This window comes from Pituophis catenifer, unplaced genomic scaffold (assembly GCF_029215685.1).
Source record: "Pituophis catenifer annectens isolate HBS135680 unplaced genomic scaffold, rPitCat1.0.hap2 SCAF_7, whole genome shotgun sequence".
Classification (NCBI taxonomy): Eukaryota; Metazoa; Chordata; class Lepidosauria; order Squamata; family Colubridae; genus Pituophis; species Pituophis catenifer.
Window position 1 is genome coordinate 86226497 of NW_027256887.1, and position 26767 is coordinate 86253263.

The window sequence follows — 26767 nt, forward strand, 5'->3', positions numbered from 1 at the left end:
GCCGGGATGCCAAGTTCACCGCTTGTTTTTCCCAGGATCATGCCGATTTGAGGAACCACTCGTTCACGGCGGGGATGAAATTGGAAGCAGTGGATCCGCGAGAACCAGCCACGATTTGCCCGGCTACCATAACTAAGGTGAGGAATCCAAAATGGGATTGAGAATTAAAGCCAGATCGTCCACAGCCAAGGGAAAGCATGAGGGTTTGAGGTCTACCAGGGATGCTCCAGAGCAGAGGTCCCCAACCTTTCGGACCTCAAGGACCACTAAATTCATAATTTTAAATCCCGCGGACCACTAATATGACCTGCCTAATGACCGGCTGGGTGGGCGTGGCTACGTGGTCATGTGACTGGGCTGGTGTGCCCAATTCGATAGCCAACTCGATGTCACTCACATCGAAGGGCGCTTTGCCGGCCTCTACTCACTCCTCTCCTGCCAGCCACTCCTCGCCTCTCCGCCCGGGCTCCTTAGGCCCCAACAGGAAGCAGTTGTTGGAGCTAAGCAGCCGCCACGAGAAAGAGTTGGCAAAACAGCTCAGTTCAAATTGGATCTGACCGAGAAGGAGACTCAGCAGAAGCACCTCACTGAGGACTAGGAGCATAGGCTTTCCAAGCAGAGGGAAGACCTGCGGGAGTGCAAGGCCAGGTACTGGCACCTGGAGGCTCAGCGGGCAGAGATGGTCAGCCAGTTCCAGGCCACGATGCAGTCCCACTGGAACGAGGCCCTCCGGCTCTTTGCCACCAGTGGCACTTCCCTCCAGCCTTCTCCCAAAGCCCCTCAACCAGGAGGCTGAAGCAGACCCCAAGTCGGAATTTCTGCCCCCCTCCGACCCACACAAAAAGACCCCAAAGGGGGAGACTCTCTGCAGCAACACAAACGTTCATTGTACATATCCGGCCCAGGGGGCATAGTTTGAGGACCCCTGATTTTGTGCAATATTTTTAAAAAATGCAAATAATTTTTCTGCAGACCACCAAAATTTTCTCATGGACCACCAGTTGGTGACCGCTGCTCCAGAGGCAACATAGATTTGTTCCATCCATCCATCCATGATTTGACCTTTTGTTGTGACCCCTGCTCTGAGTTTACCTCTAGAGACCTTAAAAGTGTCTCTTGAGTAGCATGGTGGAGTTTGGAGGAAATTCTGGAAATTTTCCTTTCTCATGCAACCTCAATGCAGGCAGTCCTCGACTTACAACGGTTCATATAACGACCGTCTGACGTTACAACAGCACTGAAAAAAGGCACTCGTGGCCATTTTTCACCCTTACGACCGTTGCAGCTTACCTGATCAAAATTTGTGCATTTGGCAACTTGACTCATGTTTATGACTTTTACAGACGGTTGCCTTGGTTACGTGACTGCGAATTGCAATGTTTTTTGTCACTGGCCAAAAATACTCATAGGAATACATTAATTCATTTAACAACCTCCGTATTCACTGCAGCGTTTGCTTAACGACTACCACAAAAAAAAGGGTCGTAAAATAGGGTCCGGAAATGGGAGGGCCTCGACTTATGACAGTCATGACTTAAGATGGAAATTCCAGGCTCCATTATGTCTTATGAATTAAATCTGCCTGGGTGGCTTTGGGCCAATTACTGTCTCTCAGCCCAACCCACCTCACAGGGTTGTTGAGGGAAAAATAGGAGAAGGAAGGGTTGTGTTGTGTTCACTGCCTGGAGATTTATAAAATAATAATAATACAGATAGGATATAAATAAATAGAGATGAGAGTCAGTTTGGTCTAGTGGTTAAGGCACCAGTTTAGAAAGCAGGAGTCCGTGAGTTCATGTCCCGCCCTCACCATAAACCAGCTGGGTGACTAAGCCAATCTCCAGGAGACTGTGAGTTCTAGTCCCGCCTTAGGTACGAAAGCCGGCTAGATGACTTTGGGCCAATCACCAGGAGGCTGTGAGTTCTAGTCCTGCCTTAGGCACAAAAGGCAGCTGGGTGACTTTGGGCCAATCACCAGGAGGCTGTGAGTTCTAGTCCCGCCTTAGGTACGAAAGCCGGCTAGTTGACTTTGGGCCAATCTCCAGGAGACTGTGAGTTCTAGTCCCGCTTTAGGCACGAAAGGCAGCTGGGTGACTTTGGGCCAATCACTAGGAGGCTGTGAGTTCTAGTCCTGCCTTAGGCACAAAAGGCAGCTGGGTGACTTTGGGCCAATCACCAGGAGACTGTGAGTTCTAGTCCCGCTTTAGGCACGAAAGGCAGCTGGGTGACTTTGGGCCAATCACTAGGAGGCTGTGAGTTCTAGTCCTGCCTTAGGCACAAAAGGCAGCTGGGTGACTTTGGGCCAATCACCAGGAGACTGTGAGTTCTAGTCCCGCCTTAGGTACGAAAGCCGGCTAGTTGACTTTGGGCCAATCTCCAGGAGGTTGTGAGTTCTAGTCCTGCCTTAGGCAGGAAAGGCAGCTGGGTGACTTTGGGCCAATCACCAGGAGACTGTGAGTTCTAGTCCCGCCTTAGGCACGAAAGGCAGCTGAGTGACTTTGGGCCAATCTCCAGGAGGCTGTGAGTTCTAGTCCTGCCTTAGGGGAAAAAAAGCAGCTGGGTGACTTTGGGCCAATCCTTCTCCCTCAGCCCAACCCACCTCACAAGGTGGTTGTTGTGAGGAAAATAGAAGAAGGAAAATACGTTGGATACAGTTTCAGCCTTGAATTATTTGCAAAAATAATAAAAGAGGGCTACAAATAAATAAATAAATAAGCAAACAAACAAACTTCTCCACTTGCTTCCCTATAGGTTTTCAACCACCATTTCGTGGAAGTCACTCTGGACGATCTCCGTCCCGAACCATGCAACACGTCGATGCTTTGCCACGCCGATTCCTTGGGCCTCCTGCCAGTGCAGTGGTGCCTTAAAAATGGAGTCCATCTCACCCCTCCCAAAGGTTTGTCTCGGCATTGCAGAATGGTGCCTGGATTTGGGTGGTTTGCATAATCAGTGGAACGACTTGCCACCAGAAATTGTGGAGGCTTTTAAGAAGAGATTGAATGACCATTTATCCGGAATGGTATGTAGGGCCGGAGTGTCAAACTCGGTTTCATTGAGGACTGCATCAGGGTTGTGTTTGACCTTGGGCGGGGGAACGGGGTGGGCATGGCCAGCTCGACATCACTCGTTTTGGGGGCACCTCTGGTGGTGGCCAAGTGCTAAGGCAGGACTTCCCTCAGACCCTCCCTCCTTCTCATTATAATCTTCCTTCCTTCCTTCCTTCCTTCCTTCCTTCCTTCCTTCCTTCCTTCCTTCCTTCCTTCCTTCCTTCCTTCCCTCCTTCCTGTTCTGACCTAAGCTTCCTGAGTCAGTAAAACACACGAGTAGTCCCAAAAACCTGTTTTATTTTAACAGCTGTGAATTCTGTTCATTCACAGATGAGTCCCAAATAGTTGTAAAGAGTTCTTTGGGATAAGGCTGATAAACACTCACCTTTATCTCCTTTGACACGCTGCCAAAGACCTAATTGGCAAAGCCACATGGAGTCCAGAATCAAACAGAGCTTCCGACTTTAAACTGAACAGAATTAACAACGTTGCTTCCTGCAAAGGCCCACGTGCCTTTGCTCCTCTTTTAAGTCTTATGGGAGGGGCCAATCATCTCCAAGCCTTACTCCTGAGTCGTCCCTTTTGTTTTAGCTATTCTTGCCTTCTGGCAGCTCTGCACATGCGCGCACTGGGAACAGGCTCCCCCCGTTCCTCTGCCTCGCTGGAGCCAGCCACGATCCTCCCTGAGTAACTTTGTCCAGGTTTCTTACTTTCTTGAGCTTTATGTATCTCAGAGGGCTGTTATAAAGCTAAAATGGCAGAGGAGTGACAGAGAGACTAGACTAGACTAGACTAGACTAGACTAGACTAGACTAGACTAGACTAGAATAGAATAGAATAGAATAGAATAGAATAGAATAGAATAGAATAGAATAGAATAGAATAGAATAGAATAGAATAGAAGAGTTGGAAGGGACCTTGGAGGTCTTCTAGTCCAACCCCCTGCTCAGGCAGGAAACCTGTACCATTTCACAGTCCTTGGCTTCTTGTCTGCAAAGCTTAATCTTTAGAGAAATATAAAAACCATCGATGTTGCCACATTGGAGCAGCAAACTCCTGATAAGGCTTCTAGCTTCTAAGGGAATTTCTTCTTCTTGTTCCAAGACACGGCTAAAATAGATTAATAATTGGGGAGTGACGTACACATTGCTTTTAATGTACACATTAATGTACGGTTAGAAGAGCTGTTTAGATTCCCTAAGGAGAAAAAAAAAGATGTGTTTTATTTGATGCCAGCCAGCAAATTAATATCCATTAATTTCCTACCATATGAAAGCACTCCGTTGACACTATTTATATTGTCGTCAGCTAGAGTTATAGGCTTCTTTTTCTTTAAGCGTTCACAGCTGTGGGGCGGATTTCTCTCTCTTTGCTTGGAGACTGGCAAATTTCTGCATTGGTGTTGTGTACTTGTACGGGGCACCTTGCTTTTTGCTGCGCGCTTCATTCCAATGAGTGCAATTTCCGAAGCGATTAAATATTTAATATGTGAAAGCAGGGGATGCATAGGCCCAAATTGGAGGCAGGCCATGCAGAAATTCAAGAGGGAGATTTCAATTCAGTGGGCGAGGAAACAGACTGTGAAGGAGACACGTCCCTTTCCCCACCCAAAATGGACAAATTTGTCTGCTTTGCAGTACACAGAATATATAAACCCTCAGCAAACAATGAAGAACGTGTGATGCTTTTACAGTTTTTTTGTCTGGTCAAGGCTGAGCCTTTTCTGACCTAAGCTTCCTTAGAAAGTGTAAAGCACAATCTTAGTCCCGTAAAACCTCTTTTATTTATACGACTGCAAATTATTTCATTTACAGTCCGCAAGGCTTAATAAACAGTCTTTCAGAGGAAGGTTATCAACACTCACCTATCTCACGTGGAACGCTGCCAGAGAGCTAATTTCCAGACGCAGGGCAAGGCCAAACTTGGCACAGAGTCACAAACAGAAGTTTCCAATCTTGAATCAGTCAGATGAACTAATTGCTTCCTGCAAAAGCGCATGCCCCATTCGCTCTTCTTTTATGTCTTATGGGAGGGGCCAATCATCTCCAAGCCTTACTCCCAAGTCGACCTTGTTTCTTAATTGTTCTTGTTGTCTGGCAGCTCTGCGCATGCACACATTGGGAACAGGCTCTCGCTGTTCTTCTGCCTCGCTGCTGTCAGACTCTGGAGGCTGCACAAAACTATCAGATGGCCTTGGCCCCCTCTCTGCCTCCAATGCAGAGCTCTCCTCTGAGCTTTCCCCAGCCCCCAGGACTGGCCCAAGTTCCTCCCCAACCTCCTCACTGCCTGACCTCTGCTGGCCACCGGTGGGCCACAACAGAGCCATCTTTTTGTGGATAGAGAGTGCCCAGCATTTTCCTAAGAGGTTCCTAAGAGGTGCAGAATTAAAGCATAATTAGGCAGAAGTATAACTCAGAGTGGGTTTGGTCTAGTGGTGAAGGCATCAGGCTAGAACAGGGGTCATCAACCTGCGGCTCTGGAGCTGCATGTGGCTCTTTCACCCCTCTGCTGTGGCTCCCTGTCACTCAAAATATGCGTCACAACTGCCAATGTGCGACACCCGCCGGCACGGGTGAGCTTTTCAACCTCTGGTAGGCCAACCATGGATAAGTCCAAGAAAAGAAAAGTTTCAGAAGAAAACAGAACATTTAATTCAACTACATATGCTAGTTTTGTGGCCGCTCAAGAAATCGTCAGGCACGGGAAGGGTTTTTGTGGCTCCCGGTGTTTTCTTTTCTGTGGGAAACAGGTCCAAATGGCTCTTTGAGTGTTTAAGGTTGCAGACCCCTGGGCTAGAAGCTAGGAGAAGTAAGTTCTAGCTCTGCCTTAGCCATGAAAGCTGGCTGGGTGACTTTGGACCAATCATCATGAGGCAACTGATTGACAGTTAAATAGATCCTCAAAACACAAATAGAAAGAAAGAGAAAACGTACAGTAATAGTTCAACCGATGCAGCTCCCAAAAACTCCAACTAGAATTGAGGGAGATTTCGCCTTGATTTACATTTTTATTGATGCTGCTTAACATCGCATTCAGCATTTTTGCCGCCACAGTACAGTGCTGGCTGCCATCCACCAACCCATTGCAAACAACAGCAACAACAACAATCATATGGGTTGGGTGATGTTTAAAAGCTTCTGGATTATGTATATTGGCACAGCTCATCCGATTCCTGTAAACTCTAGTTAGCGAAGGACTCTAACCAACATTTGAGCTGGCTGAGGTAAATTTTCTCAGATAGTTGTGTTATTCTTGAGGGTGGGGTACCATCGGGCTGTCCACTTCTGTCTTCACCCGAACAAAATGAGAGAAAATAATTTTTTGTTTGTTTCCTGGGATTTCCTGCAGGTTATTCTAATCTGGATTTTGACTGGGCGGATTACCAGAAGCAGTGCGGAGTGGAGGCAGCTCCTGAAGGCTGCTTCAGAAATGTAAGATCTGGTTTTCTTTTCACTGCATCGTGATCTTTCTCATCCTGTGCCCATTGCCGTTAATGATCCTACACCAGTGGTGGGATTCAGCCGGTTCTGTCCGGTTCGAGCAAACAGGTAGCGGCGACTGTGGGAGGCTCCGCCCACCTGCCCGGACATAATGCCGACTGCTGCTCATGGGCAGAGTCGGTGCGTGTGAGCGTAGCCAGCACATGCGCACGCGTGCTTACATTTGTGTACTGGTAGGGAAGGTAAGCGAATCCCACCTCTGTCCTACACCTTCGTTGTATGTATTCTTACCCAAAGAAAAATCACTTTTGTAGAAAGTTAAGGTCAAAGAGGTTGGGGTCACAGCACTCCTTCCTTCCTTCCTTCCTCCCTCCCTCTGTTTCTCCTCTTCCTTCTTCCTCCCTCCCCTATTTCTTTCTTTCTTTACTTCCTCCCTCCCTCTGTTTCTCCTTTTCCTTCCTCCTCCCTCCTCTATTTCTTTCTTTCCTCCCTCCCTCTATTTCTCCTCTTCCTTCCTCCTCCTTCCCCTATTTCTTTCTTTCCTCCCTCCCTCTATTTCTCCTCTTCCTTCCTCCTCCTTCCCCTATTTCTTTCTTTCCTTCCTTCCTTCCTCCTCTATTTCTCCTCTTCCTTCCTCCTCCCTCCCCTATTTCTTTCTTTCCTTCCTTCCTTCCTCCTCTATTTCTCCTCTTCCTTCCTCCTTCCTCCTCTCTTTCTTTCCTTCTTTCCTCCTTTCCTCTATTTCTTCTCTTCCTTCCTCCTCCCTCCCCTATTTCCTCCCTGCCTCCCTTTCTCCTTCTTTCTTTCCTTCCCAGGTCCCAGATGACCGCGCAGGTCCCTTCTAACCCTGTTGTTTTATGTTCTACTTTTGTTTTCTGTTTATCCCATTCAGGCTTCCTGTAACCGAGCTTTTATGAAAAACATGATGCTTGAAGCAGTGAACCCCCAGAATCCGGCCGCAATCTGCGTGGCATCTGTCACTTCCATAAAAGGCCGGCTAATGTGGCTGTCTTTTGAAGGTATGTTACAAAACTGCCTACAAGGCAAATCCTACCCTACTTGACCCCTGCTGACCTCCTGAAACTAACTTTCTTTCTTTCTTTCTTTCTTTCTTTCTTTCTTTCTTTCTTTCTTTCTTTCTTTCTTTCTTTTTCTTTCTTTCTTTCCTTCCTTCCTTCCTTCCTTCCTTCCTTCCTTCCTTCCTTCCTTCCTTCCTTCCTTCATACAGGCATGCATAGCTTCTTTCTGTAAATTTTATTTATTCATTCTCCAATGAGCTCCAATAAACCACTAGATGTATTTATACATTTAATTTTTTATTAAATTTATATACTACCTAACTCCTTGATAAGGCGACTTTTAAACATATATATTCCCTTTTAAACAAAACACTAAGCATGTATTCCCTTTGGAGCAAATTCAAGTTGCTTTTTTAAAAATTCAGCGTTCTGGTTTCTGTGTATTGTGTTAGATGGGTGCTTGTGAAGCCTGACAACTTGGAAGCGGTGTGTACTTCAATTCCTGGAATTCCCCAACCAGCATGCTGATAGGAGGAATTCTGGGAGTTGAAGTCTTCACCTCTTCCGAGTTGCTGGGTTTGAAAAACTGTGATGGCGAACACAGTTTCCGGCCTCTGGAGAGCCTCCGGGGTGGGGAGGTGAGGAAGGCTCGTTTTTCGCTCTCCCCAGGCTCCAGAGCCTTTCTAGGAGCCTGGAGAGGGCGAAAACGGCCTTCCCCACCTCTCTGGAGGCTCTCCAGAGGCCGGAAATGGCCCATTTCCCGACTTCCAGTCCCACCGGAAGTCCTGTGGCTTACCGTGCCATCACATGCCAAAAGTGGGGGGAGTGCAGGGGGGGCACGCGCATGTGCGTGGGGCGGGGCACATGGAATTATGGGTGTGGGCATGTGCGTGCGCGACCCCCCCACGCTCTCCCCACTTTTGGCACTCGATGGCAAAAGGGTTAGCCCTCACTGCTGTAGTAGATCATGCATTCATTCATTCATTCCATTTCTATTGCCACTCAACTCAACCATGTGACTCAGAAATTAATGAAGCACATTTAAAGCTGGAGAAGACGGATTCTTCTCCCCGCGTGTATGCATCTGTGCTTGTTCTTTTCTTTTTGCCACCACACTACTGCTTTTCTGGCGTTTCTAATGCATTCTAATGCATCAATAGGTCTACCTCATGCACCTGCTTCCGAATATATAGTCGATATGGAATCGATGGACATCTTCCCTGTGGGCTGGTGCGAAGCAAATGGTTATAAGCTCTTGGCACCGCATAAATACCCCGGTAGGTACCCGGTAGAGTAAATTTTGATTGCTAAGTTTTGCAATAATCATTCAGTTATTTGGCCTTTTCCAGGACTACGGGTAGTCCTCGGCTTACGACCATAATGGAGCCCCAAATTTCCATTGCTAAACGAGACAGTTGTTAAGTGAATTTTGCCCCATTTTACAACCTTCCTTGCCACAGTCGTTAAGTGAATCCCTAAGGTTGTTAAGTTAGCAATGCGGTTGTTAAGTGAAACTGGCTTCCCCATTGACTTTGCTTGTCAGAAGGTCGTAAAAGGGGACTCCAGGACATTAAGACAGTCATAAATATGAGTCAGTTGCCAAGCGTTTGAATTTTGATCACGTGACCATGGGGATGCTGTAACAGGCGTGTGAAAAACAATCAAAAGTCAAGGGTTGACAACTGTCCCACTTAGCAACAGAAATTTGGAGCTCCATTGTGTCGTAAGTCGAGGACGGGCTGTATTAACCACGCTGGCTGTGTCTTCTAGCAACATCTGGAGCAGTGGTGAAATGCAAATTTTTTTAATACCGGTTCTGTGGGCGTGGCTTGGTAGGCGTGGCAGGGGAAGAATACTGCAAAATCCCCATTCCCACCCCATTGCAGGAGAAGGATACTGCAAAATCTCCATTCCCACCCCATTACAGGGGAAGGATGTTGCAAAATCTCCATTCCCACCCCACTCCATGGGAAGGATACTGCAAAATCTCCATTCTGACCCCATTCCAGGGGAAGGATACTGCAAAATCTCCATTCCCTCCCCACTCCAAGGGAAGGATATTGCAAAAACCCCATTCTGACCCCAATCCAGGAGAAGGATGCTGCAAAATCTCCATTCCCACCCCACTCCAAGGGAAGGATATTGCAAAATCCCCATTCCGACCCCAATCCAGGAGAAGGATACTGCAAAATCTCCATTCCCACCCCACTCCAGGGGAAGGATACTGCAAAATCCCCATTCCCTCCCCACTCCTGGGGGAAGGATATTGCAAAACCTCCATTCCCAACCCACTCTGGGGCCAGCCAGAGGTGGTATTTGCCGGTTCTCCGAACTACTCAAAATTTCCGCTACCGGTTCTCCAGAACCTGTCGGAACCTTCTGGATTTCACCCCTGATCTGGAGGGCCCCATAGAGTTTTGCCCATAAGGGAGGGACTAGAATGGGGGAAATGTCTGTAGAGCAGAATTTTAACATGATTTTTTTAAAAAATAAGACTAAAAAAATAGAGTGTTCAGACAAGCACATCACAATTTGATATTGATGTATGAATGAGCTTATCGGGCAAATTATGGTGAATGGTTTCAAAAAAAAACGAAGCCAAGATGCGGTTGAATTCACAAAGCCAAACCAAGGAATAGTTTAATGCCATGAACTAACCCTTAAAAAGGGAAATGTGGGTTTTTTTCCCCCTGGAGAATGAAAAGGTGGGAAGATTTTGCACCAGCCACATAATCTATAATTCGGTTTTAAGAGATTGGACAGCCATTTATCTAAAATGGTATAAAGTTGGACTCTGAAGTCCCTTCCAACTCTTGTTATTCTATAATTCTGCATTAACGTTCACAGGTTCGATTGAGAAACTGCCCGGTTCCGTTTTGCCGTCGTTTTGTTTCGAGAGCAAATTTGATTTTTAAATCAACAAGGAACCTAATTTGGAGAGCATGATGAAATTAAAAATTACCCCGGGTCTTGATTCCTTCTAATGCAGTCCATGGAATAAGAAACGCCGAAAGCAATCAGGCTTGCAAAATTTAATCCCAGATTATGTTCTTCTGAAACGGAAGAATACGGCTATTGTTTTTAGTTATTTATATTAAGTACAAGATCCCGTAAACTCGCAGTGAGCAAAGAGCTGAAGGGCGCTGTGGGGTCCTTTAGCATAATGCTTTAATGAAGTAGTAACAATTGTTGAAATTTATATCTCGGCACAGATGACTGGAATGTAATAGCAATTTCTTGTAATGAATATCCCGACGGCTGTAATGGTCAAACGGCTAACTTTATTATTAGTGGGTGATTTTGTCCACTTCTGTTCAAAAATGAATGCATTGTCTTCGGAAGGGTTTTCTCTCTTCTAAGACTATGCAGGCAGTCCTCGACTTACAACCTGCCTGTTTAGTGCCTGTTTGAAGTGACAAGCAGCACTGATTAAAGTGATTGATGGCCGTTTTTCCACACTTAACAACTGTTGCAGACTCCCCACAGTCACACGATGAAAATTCAGGCGCTTGGCTGCCGGTTCCCTATTTATGACCGTTTGCTGCATCCCAATCTCTGCCGTTGATAAATCAGTAACCCAGTTGTTAAGTGAATCTGGCTTTTACGATCTTCTAGGACAGTGGTGGCTAATCTTTTTGTTGTCGCGTGCCGAAAGCAACGCGCACGCGCCCCCCACCCCCTCACCCGCGTGACCACTGCGACCCGTTTTGGGCCTAGCAGGCCTCCCTGCAGCCTCCTGGGAGCAAAAACGGGCCACGGGGGGCACGCCTATTAGGCCTCCCTGCACTTATAACCAGTGGTGAAATCTAAAATTTGTTACTACCGGTTCTGTGGGCGTGGCTTGGTGGTGGTGGGGTAATGTGACTGGGTGGGTGTGGCCAATTTTTTTTTTTTACTTTTAAAACCATTTTTTCTACAACCACTTCGGCGAAGAAGTTTATTAAAAAATGCTTTCAAAAGGCTCTGACGATCCCAGCTGAGGTGCCTGATCGGCAGACGCTTTTTTTCTTTTAAAAGCCTCTGCAACTCAGCTTGGATCGTCAGAGGCATTTAAAAGAAAAAAAGGGTTTTTTTCTTTTAAAAGCCTCTGACGATCCCAGCTGAGCCGCGCGATCATCAGAGGCTTTATTTTTTATTTTTAAAAGCATTTTTTCGGCCGAAGAAAAAATGCTTTTAAAAGTTAAAAAAAAAGCCTCTGATGATTGTGCGGCTCAGCTGGGCATGGGGGGGGGAGCAGGGATTTTTGCTACCGGTTCTCCGAACCACCCACCTCCATCGCTACCGGATCGGGTGATCCGGTCCGAACCGGGAGCATTTCACTCCTGCTTATAACCGATAATGCAATACGTGCATGACAACCCCCCACCGCGCGCTCCGCCCACCCGTGCATGCATATGTGACCCCCGCACTCTCCCCCGCCCCCCATGCATGCACGCGTGTCTCTAGCATGCATCCCGCCCCCACACATGTGCGGCAGAGACCCAAAAATTAGTTGGTTGGTGGAAGGCGCGCACACATGCCGGTGGAGCTGAGCTGGGGCGATGGCTCGTGTGCCCGCAGAGAGGTCTCTGCGTTCCATCTGTGGCATGCATGGCATAGGTTCACCATCACGGTTCTAGGACAAGCAAAGTCAGTAGGGAAGCCAGATTCACTTAACAACCAGGTTACTGATTTATCAACTGCAGAGATGCATTTAACGACTCTGGCCACCCTAACCCTAACCCTAACCCCAAAGCAAAACAATATTGAAGTAAAATCAGACTAAGATTAGCCAGGTTTCCAAGCATTCCATCAGCCGAGGTCACAGGGGAGGGGCGGGGGGTAGCGGTTATCATTAAAGAAGGTCTGAGACCGAGGGAGGCCACTGTTCCTCAGACGGCCGGCTGTGAATCCCTTTTTGTGAAATGGGGTCATGGGGATCAGATGGGTTTGCTGATCACGTACCTGGCTCCCTGCCACGTGGCAACAGCCCTGCCCGAGCTACTCAACGTCATCGCCGCGGTGGCGGTTGATACCCCTAAGCTTATGGTCATGGGGGATTTCAACCTGCCGTCCGTGGGTGAGACGTCAGAGATGGCTCGGGAGTTCATGGCTTCCATGACAGCTATGGACCTGACCCAGTTAATTCATGGCCCTACCCACACAGGGGGAAACACGCTGGATCTGGTTTTTGTCTCTGGACAGTGGTTGAGGGATCTTGATATAGGGGATATAGTTACTGAGGGATCTTGATATAGGGGATATAGTTACTGAACCCTTGTCATGGTCAGATCACTCTCTCCTTCGTCTCGACTTTCGAACTGCTGCACCCCGCCACAGGGAGGCGGAGCCGGTAAGATGGTTCCGCCCCAGGCGCTTGATGGAACCTGACAGATTCCAGATGGAGCTTGGGCCATTTCCTGAGGTTCTGGCACACGCCTCGACTGGAGACCTGGTGGCCGCCTGGGATAGGGCGGCTGCTGGTGCTCTGGATCGGGTCGTGCCTTTGCGGCCTCTGACCCGGCGCCGATCTCAATTGGCTCCTTGGTTTACCGAGGAGCTGAGGGAGTTGAAGCGCCGGAAAAGACGCCTAGAGAGTAGTTGGAGGGCCAGTCTTCTTGAATCTGACCGGACACTAGTAAGATCCCACATTAGGAATTACTTAGTGGCGATAAAAGCAGCGAAATGTAGTTATTTTGCTGCTCTTATTGCATCATCAGATAATCGCCCGGCCGCCCTCTTTAGGGTGACCCGCTCCCTGCTCCACCAGGAAGCGCGGGAGGACCCCTTGGAGGGTAGAGCCGAGGATTTTGTTCAGTATCTGTATGACAAAATCACTCAGATTCGGGAAGATTTGGACTCCGACTGGGTAGTCTCAGGGGGAGAGACAGGGGCAGGTCTTGAGAATGTTATCTGGGATGAGTTTGATCCTGTGACCCCTGAGGACGTGGACAGGATTCTGGGTAGACTGAACGCGACCACTTGTTTATTGGACCCGTGTCCTTCCTGGTTAGTACTGGCTTCCCGGGAAGTGACACGAGGCTGGCTCCAGGGGATTATAAACGCTTCGCTGAGTGAGGGTGACTTTCCCGCCGCCTTGAAAGAGGCGGTGGTGAGGCCTCTCCTCAAGAAGCCTTCCCTGGACCCGGCAATGTTGGTAAATTATCGTCCGGTCTCCAATCTTCGCTTTGTTGCGAAGGTTGTTGAGAGTGTGGTCGCGCAACAGCTCCCCCAGCACCTGGATGAAACGACGTATCTGGATCCGTTCCAGTCGGGCTTCAGGCCCGGGTACAGCACGGAAACGGCATTGGTCGCGTTGGTTGATGATCTCTGGAGGGCTCGGGACAGGGGGTGCTCCTCTGTCCTGGTCCTGTTAGATCTCTCAGCGTCTTTTGATACCATCGACCATGGTATCATGCTGCACCGGTTGGAAGAGTTGGGGGTGGGAGGCACTGTGTTGCGGTGGTTCTCCTCCTTTCTCTCTGACCGGTCGCAGTCTGTGTTGACGGGGGGACAGAGGTCGACGGCCCCTCATATGTGGGGTGCCGCAACGGTCGGTCCTCTCGCCTCTCCTGTTCAACATTTATGTGAAGCCGCTGGGCGAGATCATCCGTGGTTTCGGGGTGGAGTACCATCAGTACGCTGACGACACCCAGCTGTACATCTCCACCCCGGATCACCCCAACGATGCCCTTGAAGTGATGTCCCGGTGCCTGGAGGCCGTACGGATCTGGATGGGGAGGAACAGGCTCAGGCTCAACCCATCCAAGACTGAGTGGCTGTGGTTTCCGACGTCCCGATATAGTCAGTTGACGCCATCACTGACTATTGGGGGCGAATCATTGGCCCCCACGGAGAGGGCTCGCAACTTGGGCGTCCTCCTGGATTCACGGCTGTCTTTAGAAGAGCACTTGACGGCCGTGACCGGGAGGATTTTTCATCAGGTTCGCCTGATTCGCCAGTTGCGTCCCTTTCTGGATCGGGACTCTTTACGCACGGTCACTCATGCCCTTGTCACCTCCCGCCTGGACTATTGCAACGCTCTCTACATGGGGCTCCCCTTGAGGAGCACCCGGAGGCTCCAACTGGCGCAGAGTGCGGCCGCGCGGGTGGTAACGGGAGCGACATGGCGTTCCCATGTAACACCTCTCCTGCGCGAGCTGCACTGGCTCCTGGTGGTCTTCCGGGTGCGCTTAAAGGTTTTGGTTACCACCTTTAAAGCGCTCCATGGCTTAGGACCCGGGTACTTGCGGGACCGCCTACTACCACCAATAGCCTCCCACCGGCCGGTACGCTCCCATAGAGAGGGGCTCCTCCGGGTGCCGTCAGCCAAACAATGCCGACTGGCGGCCCCCAGGGGGAGAGCCTTCTCTGTGGGGGCACCTACTATCTGGAACGAGCTCCCCCCAGAGATACGGAGGATCCCGGATCTGCGCACCTTTCGCCGCGCCTTAAAGACCTTACTATTTCACCAGGCCGGCCTGGCCTAATTTTCCCCCTCTTTTATAAAAGATTTTTAAAATTTTAAATATCTTTTAGTATTTATATATTCAATTTTAAATTGGTTTTAAAAGTGTGGGGTTTTAAATTTGTCGGGGCCAAAATTATTTAATTTGATTTTATTCTATTTTTTAAATTTTGTATTGTATATGTTTTTATTGTTTGGCTGTGCACCGCCCTGAGTCCTTCGGGAGTAGGGCGGTATAGAAATCTAATAAATAATAATAATAATAATAATAATAATAATAATAATAATAATAATAATAATAATAATAATAATAATAATAAAATTAGAAGAGCTAACCAAACAGCATATAGAGATGAAGCCAGAAATATTTTTATTAGGAATACTCCCAGGGACTTATGAAAAAAAATTACGATATTTAATTATACATATCATAACAGCAGCAAGAATAATATATACACAAAATTGGAAAAATAACAATATACCAGCGGAAGGTCCTTTGATTAGAAAAGTTTTAGAATGTGCAGAAATGGACAAACTTATGAAGGAAATACAAGAAAAAGAGGAAACAGAATATTATACAGTGTGGGAGAAAAGGTATGAATAGTTAGAGGAGAGAGGTAAAAGGCAAGGAAAGAGCAAATGAGGAAGATATAGGAGTGGAAACAAATAAGAGGAAATAGAAAAGATGCAGATTGTAGAAACGAAATTGTGTATACTGTTACTTATATGTATATATGTAAATAAATCAATATTAGAATTATATGTATAAAGGATAAATTGAAATAAGGGAGAAAAAATGGATAAGTAAGAAATGTCTACCGATGCAAAATTGTTGAAAAGAAAAAATTGTAAAAGATTATTTTTTGTTTTCAAAAAAAATAACAAAAGTGTTTAATAAAAATTATTTTTTTAAAAAAACGACTCTGGCATGAAAGGTCGTTAAAAAGGGGCAAAAGCGCACTTCACAAATGTCTCATTTAACAACAGACATGTTGGGCTCGATTGCGGTCGTAAATCGAGGACTAACCTGTAAAATTGAAAAGGATGAGATCATCTTTAATTTTTCCTGCTGGGAATCACACCCTGTACATTTGCAAACAGGCATTTGCCAGGAGCCTTGGTGATGCAGCAGACTAAAGTGCTGTTAAGTAGCACTTAGCTGCCAGCTGCCTGCAATTACTGCGAGTTCAAATCTCACCAGGCTCAAGGTTGACTCAGCCTTCCATCCTTTCGAGGTAGGTAAAATGAGGACCCGGATTGTGGGGGCAATAAACTGACTTTGTATAAAATAGAACACCGCTTAGGGGGGGCCGAAAGCCCTACTAAGCAGGTATATACAAAAGTATGAAGGCTATTGCTTAATGCATTGTAAGCCGCCCTGAGTCTCCAGAGAAGGGCGGCATATAAATCGAACCAATAAATAAACAATAAATAAATAAATAAGATTAACCCCTGTCCTTGTCCTCGTTTTCCAGCGCAAAGGAAGAGAAAGATTGCAATCGTCCAACCGGAAAAGCAGTGAGTACGCCCTTAAAATGTCAATTACAGCACAGTTTTATCATGCAAATAAAATTGATCTAAGATAGAAGGTGCTTGACTATATTGCAAGGGATAAATTAATATATAGGTAGTCCTTAACTTACAACCATTCATTTAGAGACCGATCGAAATTACAACCGCACTGAAAAAAGTGACTTATGACCAGTTTTTCACACTTATGACCGCTGCAGGCCCCCCACCCCCACCCCATGGTCACATGACCAAAATTCGGCCACTTGGCAACTGGTTCATATTTATGTCGGTTGCAGTGTCCCAGGGTCGTCTGATCCCCCTTTTACGACCTTCCGACAAGCAAAGTCAACGGGGAAGCCAGATTCACTTAATAACCATATTGGTAACTTATTAATTGCAGTGATTCACTTAACAACGGTGGCACAAAAGGTCATAAAATGGGGCATAACTCAACAAAATTAAAGTCTTTGGCCATTCAATTGTGGTCATAAGTCAAGGAGTACCTTTATATTTATGACGATTGCGGCATCCTGGGTTCACGTGATCGCCATTTGCAACCTTCCCAGCTGGCGTCTGTCAAGCAAACTCAGCTGGGATTTGCTTAACAACCGTATGTTTCATTTAACGACTGCAATAATTTGCTTAGCCACTTTATGACCCAAAAAAGGTCATAAAATCAGCTACCACAGAATCAATGAACGGCGGGCTAAGTTAGTATTGGAAATTCTGCTCATAATTGTGGCCATAAGTGGAGGACTACCTGTAGCTCAATAAATCAATATGTACTTATTCATCTACCCATTCAGTGTTTCTCAGCAATTTTAAGATATGTGATCTTCAGCTTTGATTACATGGTTGTGGCTGCCAACTTTTTTAACCTCCTCTCTGGACAACCCCCTCTCCCCCCCCATCGTTCAAGTATCACTAGTCCTCGTTTAGTGACCACAGTTGGAACTGGCCACCCGAACACTAAGTGACGGTGCTTACTCTCTTACTTGGGGTTCTCTTTGCTTTACAGACCTGCCAAGGCCATAAATGCAAGGATAGATCGTAGAGTTACCTTAATGATCAATACCTGTGAACAGTCACTAAACGGGTCAGTTGAAAAATGAGGACTGTAGTTTTGTAATCTGAATGGCTTGTTGTTGTTTTTTGGTCCTCTGTTAGGTTACCAGCGGGAGTGCCTATTGTGAAAATTCAGAATCCTCACTGCATTCCCCAGACGGACATGATGGGTGAGTTTGAGGGGAAAAGACAAACGTTTTTCTAATTTAGATCTGAAATACCACCACTTTAAAGGAGTAAGAAGATAAATCAAGACCTTTAACATAGGTGGACTTCAGCTCCCAGAAATACTCAGCCAGTGTAGCTAGCTGAGGAATTCTGGGAGTTGAAGTCCATCCATCTTAAAGTTGCTAACTTTGAAAAAACACTGCATTCCTGCGCTCATCATAAATAAAGATTTTTGAATTGGTAGTTTTGCATTTATGGTGCAATGCAAGTAGTTTTGCACTTACGACAGTTCATTTAGTGACCATTCAAAGTTACAACCGCAGTCATGCCCCTGTCAGAGTCTGAATCTGAGACGGAAGACAAACAGTTGACAGAGAGCGGGAGAGTGGCTCCGTTGGCTGTGGAGGAAACTGGGGAAGGGTAAAGTCAGGCTGGGCAGAGCAGGGAAGAGGTAGAACAAGGGAGAGGGTGGTTCAGATGAAGACCAAGGCCCACCCCCTCCTCATCCTTGGGTGCGCAGGGAAGAACACAGAAGAGAGCAACCTGAGTTGCGTGGCTTACGAGGAAGGAGAGGGCCCCGATTCCCTTCACAAGGCACACCTGGGGATGGAGTTTAAAGGAGAGGCAGTTGGGAGGGGAACAAACACTGAATTCATCTAGTGTTGAGAGTTGTGGCCTGCATTCCTGGCATTCCTACTGACTGAATTAGTGTGCTTATCTTGTCTTGCCGGAATTATTGCCGGCTTCTGGGACCCATTATCTTGCCCTGCTGGAGTGATTGATTGCAGTCATTCTGCTTATAGCATTTGGACTGGAGTATTTGCATCCAGAAGCTGCTGCAGGTTTGTGGGAGAGTTTTTCTCCAGGCCGGAGAGTAAACGGGACATTGGGGGCAAAGTTGGTGCCAATAAAGGGACTCATACCGGTTCTCCGGCTATGTTGCCTCCGTGCCACGCCCCGGCTCATCCCAACAGCATTGAAAAAAGTGACTTGCGACTATTTTTCATACTTACGACCATTGCAGCCTCCCCATGTTCCTATGATTAAAAATTCAGACGCTTGGCAACTGACTCATATTTATGTGACAGTTGCAGTGTCCTGGGGTCATATGATTCCCTTTTGTGACCTTCTGACAAGCAAAAGCCAAATTCACTTCACAACCGTGTGACTAACTTAACAACTGCAGTGACTCACATCAGCACGGTGGCGACAAAGGTCGTAACGTGAGGACAAAAACTCGTTTTAACAACTGTCTCATTCAGCAACAGAAATGTCGGACTGAATGGTGGCCATAAGTCAAGGACTACCTGCATCGTCCAAATCAATGCGGGATTATAATTCCCACACACCCAGGTCCCCGTATTGGTTGAAAGTGGAAAGAATAGATGAACTCCATAAACACAGTCGTTGCTTATGTCCCAAGATGGTGGAAAGGAGGAGGATAGAGAGGAAATGCGGCCCAGATGGGATGCTGGAAGAAGATGGAATATGGTTTCTGGTTTCTTCTCTGCAGGGACCATCAACGGGAGATACAACTGCCCCGTGCTCTTCATCAACCATCGCTGTTTCTCAGGCCCACATCTCAACAAAGGCAGATTGGCAGAACTGCCACAGTCTGTTGGGCCAGGGAAATGCGTCCTGGTTCTTAAAGAGGTAAGGATTATGAGATGTATGCTGTGCCCTGCTAGGAATGGGAGGATCCTGGTGTTCTGACCCAGCCTTAGCAGAAACTAAGTCACGAAAAACCCTTCTTTATTTACCTCTTGTGAATTAATTGCATTCACCCACCGAAAAGTCCCGGCAAGAGTCCTTCAAGGAGTTAACTGCACTAACAGACCTTATCAGTTCCTTGTGATAATTGCCTTGTGAGCTCCCAGCCAAAAGGCTGCAAATTAAGTTCTGGCAAGCAGTTTTTGTGACACCAAACACAATGAGCAAAATCTTCAGAAATACGAACGGTTGTCTCCTACGACAACCATTCCCCTTTCCTTTGATTTATTCCCCAGCCAGGGAGGGGCCATTCAGCGTCCATGTATGCTTTGCTTCCCGAGTCGACTCCTTGTCCTCTGTTGTTCAGCTCTCCTAGCTGCTCCGTCCATACGTGCATATGGAACAGGCCCCAGCTGTTCTTCCTCCTCACTCATATCAGCCTCCAAAGGCAGCTGCCTCTCCAGTGGCTGGGAAATGTCGGATGGCCCTAGTTCTATCTCTGCGTCCGATGCAGACCATCCATCAGAGCCTTCCCTAGACTCCAGAACTGGCCCAAGTTCCTCCCCAACTCCTCATCGTCTGAGTCTACCGCCAGCTCTGCTGGCAGCTGGCAGGCCACAACACCTGGCAAAGTGGGAAGGGGTCTAGGAGGCCATCCAAACCAACCCCCTGCTATATAAAGAGTCCAAATTGAAGCCAGTATCAATGGAAGAAAATAGTTACAGCTCAGGGTTGAATGATTGGGTCCTTGGTGCTCTCTGAGCTGGGTTGTTTTCCTTGCAGACGTTTCACGACCCAACTAGGCAGCATCATCAGTGCTAGAAGGGAGTGTGGTTTGTGGAGAGGAAGAGGGGAAGGAGGAGGACTGTGGGGTCCTTGGTGCTCTCTGAGGTTGTTTGTTTGTTTGCAGACATTTCATTACCCAACTAGGTAATATCATCAGTGCTAGAAAGGAGTGGAGGAGGATCTGAGATTAACAGTCTGTTAGACAAAAAGCACAGAATGATAGACGAGAGGGGGGAACACAGCAGAAATCCTGAACTCAATTACCACAGCTGCACAACTGCCATTAGCAAAATTTAAAATAATAAACAGAGTTGGAAGGGACCTTGGAGGTCTTGTAGTCCAACCCCTGCTTGAGCAGGAAACCCTTTACCAGTGATGGCTAACCTTTTCCAGACCGAGTGCCCGAACCCCCAAAATGCAATGTGTGTCCGGCGCATGCGCCCTGCACATGCACCCCGCATGTGCCATGCACATGCCCCCCCATGCATGCACGGCAGAGACCCAATGACCACCTGGCCAGCAGGAGGCACACACACATTTGCGACAGAGCTGAACTGGGGCGACAGCTCACGTGCCCACAGAGAGGGCACTGCATGCCACCTGTGGCACACATGCCATAGGTTCACCCTCAAGGCCCTATACCATTTCAGACAAATGTTTGTCCAGTCTCTTCTTAAAAACTCCAGTGTTGGAGCATTTACAACTTCTGGAGGCAAGTCTGAGTTTGTCTGAGAGCAAATAATAAGCTGTCCGGTTTTCAAGATTCTGTTAATATAGTCTATACAGTATATCAATAGTTTGTCAATATTGCTATCATGCAAATAGTGACATGATAGCAGTGTTCCAATATCTGAGGGGCTTCCACGAAGAAGGGATCCACCTATTCTCCAAAGCACCTGAAGGCAGGAAAAAAAGCAATGGGTGGAATCTAACCAAGGAGAGAAGCAACCTAGAACTAAGGAGAAATTTCCTGACAGTTAGAACAATTAATCAGTGGAACAACTTGCCTCCAGAAGTTGTGAATGCTCCAACACTGGAGGTTGGACTACACTAGAAGGTCTCCAAGTTCCCTTCCAACTCTGATTCTGTTATTCCGTTTTGTTATTCAGTTTCTAGTGGGGGGTTTTTTTGTGTGTGTGTGTGTGGTGGCTGTTTCCTAACCTGGCCTACCTCATAGGGCTGGTATTAACCTTGAGCTGTGGAGTTCTTGATGCTCTCTTTCACAGTTTCACGCCCAGTGTTTTTGCTCTGCTCAGATTCTTCGCATGGTGATCAACTCTGCCTACAAACCCAGGAGCATTTTGCGAGAGTTGCAACTTGTCGATGACCCCGGGTGGAATTTTCAGGAAGAGAACCTCAAAGCAAAGTAAGGACTGTTTCTAAAAGGAAGAAAAACCTAGAGGCTGTTTGTTATTTAAGAATATATCCATAATGGTGGACCAGGGAAGAAAGGAGGTTGGCAAAAAATTACTTTAGCTGAAAAAGATAGAAGAAAGGACAGGCAGTCCCCGACTTATGAACACAATTGAGCCCTAAATTTACCGTATGTTTCGAACTATAAGACGCACCGGAGTATAAAACGCACCATGATTTTGAAGAGGAAAACAAGAAGAAAAATAATTTTTGGCCTCCACGTGTCTGATTTTTGCCCTCCCCAGCCCCCAGGAGCAGTCTGCAGGCCTACCAAACCCGCTGCGTGTCCCGTTTTGGCGAAAAATGGACCCGTTTTTGGCCTCCCAAACCCCCCACGTGTTCCATTTTTGCCTCCCCGGCCCCCAGGAACACTCTGCAGGCCTCCCAAACCCTCTGCGTGTCCCGTTTTTGCCATAAACGGGACTGTTTTTGGCAAAAACGGGTCGCACAGGGTGGTGTTTTGGGAGGCCAAAAATGGCCATATTCTGTCTATATTCTACACTGACATTTCCACCCTCTTTTGGAGAGGGGGGAGTGCATCTTATACTCCGAAAAGTACGGTAAGTGAAACATTTATTTTGTCTCCATTTACAACCTTTCTTGCCACAGTTGTTAAATGAACCACTGCAGTTGTTAAGTGAGTACCATTTTTCACACTTGCGACCATTGCTTCTTCCCCACGATCATATGATTAAAATTTGAATGCTTGGCAACTGGGTTTTTACTCTTTTGCGACCATCTGACAAGCAAAGTTAACGAGGAAGCCAGATTCATTTAAGAGCTGGGTTACTTGACTTCGCAACTGCAGTGATTCACTTAACAACTGTCTTACTTAACAACAGAAATTTACAACAACCCTTGTTGTTGTAAGTCAAGGGCTACCTGTTACAGCTTCTATGCTCAGAACAAGAGTTTTGATGCATTCTTTCCAAGGTTTTTTTGTAAAGCGGTCCTTTGGAGATTTTTCATCTCCAAGTTTTCTACAACTTCAGTTATGTCACATTTAATTAGGAAAGAAAAATTAATTTTACTCGGGGAATTTCCGCTGTTCCAGACAGATACAACGCTTGGTAAACTATCATATCTTAAATTCTTCAAGCTAATATGTTTGGATAGGGTTTTTTTTTAAAAAAACTACCTCAATGTGGCTTCGTTAAAATTGCTCCCCTCCAACGAAGCAATTTCACGAGTTGTAGAGATCACTCCCCTCCAGCCATTGTGGGTAACCACGGAGATGGCCTTGACAGAGATATGGCTGGAATGTGCTTTTGTTTTGACTGACGTGCTGCCTCACTGCAGTATTCATTTTCCATCCCTCTTGCCTATGGCAACTTGAAAGCAGGTCAGGGATGCTTTGCAAGTTGACACTCGGTTGTATCCCTGTGAGCTGTCTTTGCGAGGATATAACATCCAACTGAGCTAAAAAGTCTTGGTCCCAAAATCTTGATTTATAATGTAATGTTTGTCGTGTTGTTGCAACTTTCCATGACAGATACCGAGGTAAAACGTACAGGGCAATGGTCAAGATAGTTCGTACTTCTGACCAAGTCTCCAATTTTTGCCGGAAGGTATGCGCGAAACTGGAATGCTGCCCCAATTTATTCGGCCCTGTTCCGGTTGCCGAAAATTGCCCCGAAAACTGTTCCAGTCACACCAAAACAAAATACGGTAAATGCGCATGGCAGCTGTGGGACGAAACTTGGTTTGGTTTTAGTTTGTGTGGATTTTGTTTCTCCTGCATTGCCTGGAGTATTATGATTGGGATAATCTAGAACACTGCAAATAAATCAGATTTGGTGTTGGCATTTGCTGATGGAAGCCCATCACTAACAATCTAGGATTGACTCTGGAGAACAACGTTGGGGAAGCCATCAGAATTCTTTGGATTCTGGCTGAGGAAAGAAAGACAGGTAGTCGTGGACTTATGACCACAGTTGAGTCCAACATTTCTGTTGCTAAGTGAGATAGTTCTTAAGTGAGTTTTCCCCCATATTAGAATCTTTCTTGCCACAATTAAGATGAACCACCGCGGTTGTTAATTATAACACATTTGTTAGAGTGAATCGGGCTTCCTCATTGACCTAAGAAAAGATTGGACAGTCATTTGTCTGAAATAGTATAGGGCCATGATGGCGAACCTATGGCATGCGTGCCACAGGTGGCATGCGGAGACATATTGGTGGGCATGTGAGCTCAGCTCCAGCATGCATGCGCGCACTGGCCAGCTGATTTTTGAGCCTTTTGGGACCACCAGAAGTCAGGAAAAAGGCTGTTTCCGGTCTCCGGAGGGCTTCCGGGGGAGTGGGGAAGACAATTTTATCTCTCCCGAGCCTCCTAGAAAGGCTCTGGAGCCTGGGGAGAGCGAAAAACGGGCCTACCTTGCCATCACATGCCAAAAGTGGGGGGAGCGCGGGGGGGGGGTCGCACACGCATGCGCGGGGGGTGGGGCGCATAGAATTATGGGTGTGGGCACGCGTGCGAGCGACCCCCCCCCTGCACTCCCCCCACTTTTGGCACGTGATGACAAAAAGGTTAGCCATCACTGGTATAGGGTTTCCTCTCTAAGCAGGGGGTTGGACTAGAAAACCTCCAAAATCCCTTCCAATTCTGTTGTTCTGTTCTGTTCCGTTCCGTTCCGTTCTGTTCTACTCTATTCCACTCCACTCCACTCCACTCCACTCCACTGCTATTCCTATTCCATTCCATTCCATTCCCTACTCCACTCCACTCCCTATCCTATCCTATCCTATCCTATCCTATCCTATCCTATCCTATCCGCTTGTCAGATGGTCGCAAAAGGGGATCACAATACACTGAGACACTGCAACCATCATAAATATAAACCAGTTGCCAAGCATTCAAATTTTGATCATGTGATCATGGGGGTGCTACAACAGCGTAAGTGTGAAAAGTCCTGGTTATAAGTCCCTTCTTTCAGGGCTGTTGCAACTTCAAACGGTCGCTAAACAAATGGTCATAAGTGGAGGACTACCTATAGAATTCGATGGTTTGATTTTTTTTTTTTAACCAGACTTTTTCCTCTCCAGCATACTATTATGGAAAAAGGAGGAAAGTCATTAAGCCTTCTCCCAGTGAAGAAAACCCTTACAGCCTGGAGAGCAGGCACAAGATCTGGTCGGATTACAGTAAAATGCGGAAACCAGGTTTTACACCAAAGAAAAGGTGTCTCTCCACAGCGGATCTGAATGGAGCAGGATCGACAGAGGTGAGATTTGGCTTCCCTTGTGAACGTTATCTGCACATGAGCTGGAATAAGTCAGAAAGATAACCGAATAGAATAACAGGAAGGGACCTTGGAGGTCTTCTTGTTGTGGCTCCGTTGCCTGAGCCTGGGCTATCGACAGATGCAGACTCTGAGAGTGAGGGGGAGGAGTTGGCAAGGCCTCCCTCTCCAGTACCCTCCTCTCTGGCAATGCCTCCAGAGGACACTGAAGGCCAAACGATAGGCTCAGAGCCAAGCACGTCCACGCAGCCACAAGTGGACAGCGATGAAGGAGATAAGTGCTGGCTGGACCCTCGGCAGAGGCGCAGGGAGAAGCATGCACAGCAGAGGGGAAGGCATGCCAGAGATTAGCTGAGTCACTGGACCACACCCCACAGGGTATAAATGTGGGTGTGGTAGCCGGTTCAGTTTGTGACGAGCAAAAACTGGAAATACTCCATGATCTCTGCTTTACTGGACTTTGCCTGCTTTATCGGACTGCATTTGGATTAATCTTTGTTTTGTGTGAGTAAAGTCTGAATTGGCAGCTAGCCACTGGGTTGCTGCCAGCTTTATCATCAAAGAGTTTTGTCGTGTGGCTTATTAACTCCGGGCCATCTGTGGGTGTGTGTGCGTGGTACGGGGACAGAACATTCTAGTCCAACTCCCTGCTCAGGCAGGAAACCCTGTACCTTTTCAGACATTTGTCCATTGTCTTCTAAAAAACCTCCAGTGTTGGAGCATTCACAACTTCTGGAGGCAAGTTGTTCCATTGGTTCATTGTTGACACTCTCAGGAAATTTCTCCTTAGTTCTAGGTTCTCCTTGGTTAGTTTCCATCCATTGCTTCTTGTTCTGCCTTCAGGTGCTTTGGAGAATAGGTGGACCCAATCTTCTTTGTGGAAGTCCCATAGATAGTGGAAGACTGCTATCATGTCAGCCTTAGCCCTTCCTCCTTTTCATTAAACTAGACATATCAAGTTCCAGCAACCGTTCCTTATATGTTTTAGCCTCCAGTCCCCGAATCATCTTTGTTGCTCTTCTCTGCGCTCTTTCTGTAGTCTCTTTTTTTATATTAGATTAGCTCAGGTGTCAGCAACCTGCAGCTCCAGAGCCGCATGTGGCTCTTTGGGCCCTCTGCTGTGGCTCCCTGTCAGGTGATCCCACTACTGGCTGGCCCTGCCCCTTGCCCTCCCCTCCCAGTCACTCCTCGCCTGGCCTGAGAAGGTAAGGGCGATGGCAGGTGATGGAGAAGTGGCCGGGGCAGAGACAGAGAGATACAGAGAGAGGGGGAGAGAGAGAGAGAGAGACATAGAGAGATACAGAGAGAGAGGGCGGGGGAGTGGGTAGGAAGGGAGAGATGTCAAAAGGGTTTTGTGGTTCCCGGTGTTTTTTAACAACCGGTTCTCTGCCCTAATGACTGGCTGGGTAGGTGTGGCTAGGGGGTCATGTGACTGGTGGAAGTGAGTGATGTTGAGTTGGCCACGCCCACCCAGGCTTTGTGGCTCCCAGTGTTTTATTTTCTCTGGGAAACAGGTCCAAATGGCTCTTTGAGTGTTTAAGGTTGCAGACCCCTGAACTAGCTGATAACCTGGCGTTGCCAGAGTATTTATTTATCCCAATCCTGTATTAGACAGGAAGAGCAGCTGAGCCCTGATTTTGGCGAGAATTAAATTAGTTAAAAATGTTTGACCAAATGTAATTTCTAATGTTGGATTTTCCCCCTTACCAGAGGGAGCCCCCTTGTGGAGTACTGTGAAGCCGTTACCATGGCAACTCCACTGTGCTGCACAGTAGAAGCCATTTTAAGGCAGTACAGTAGAAGCCATTTTAAGGCACAACAGGCTGTATCTTAACAGAACACACACCCTGAGAGGTGTTAGGGGTGTCTTACCCCCACAGTATTTGTTTCCAGAGTGTAAGGCATCTGTGTAC

The 26767-nt window shown here is 47.1% G+C and overlaps 1 protein-coding gene across 1 annotated transcript in view; it reads left to right on the forward strand.

The window, feature by feature from the left end:
- Positions 1–26767, forward strand: part of SFMBT2 (Scm like with four mbt domains 2) — a 48241-nt gene that overhangs the window by 16585 nt on the left and 4889 nt on the right. The window contains exons 7-17 of the mRNA XM_070947376.1: positions 36–137; positions 2752–2899; positions 6399–6481; positions 7383–7509; positions 8670–8786; positions 16432–16474; positions 17636–17703; positions 19215–19354; positions 21454–21563; positions 23103–23278; positions 24658–24836. Coding sequence (XP_070803477.1) covers positions 36–137; positions 2752–2899; positions 6399–6481; positions 7383–7509; positions 8670–8786; positions 16432–16474; positions 17636–17703; positions 19215–19354; positions 21454–21563; positions 23103–23278; positions 24658–24836 — 1293 coding nt within the window. The remainder of the gene's footprint in view (positions 1–35; positions 138–2751; positions 2900–6398; positions 6482–7382; positions 7510–8669; positions 8787–16431; positions 16475–17635; positions 17704–19214; positions 19355–21453; positions 21564–23102; positions 23279–24657; positions 24837–26767) is intronic.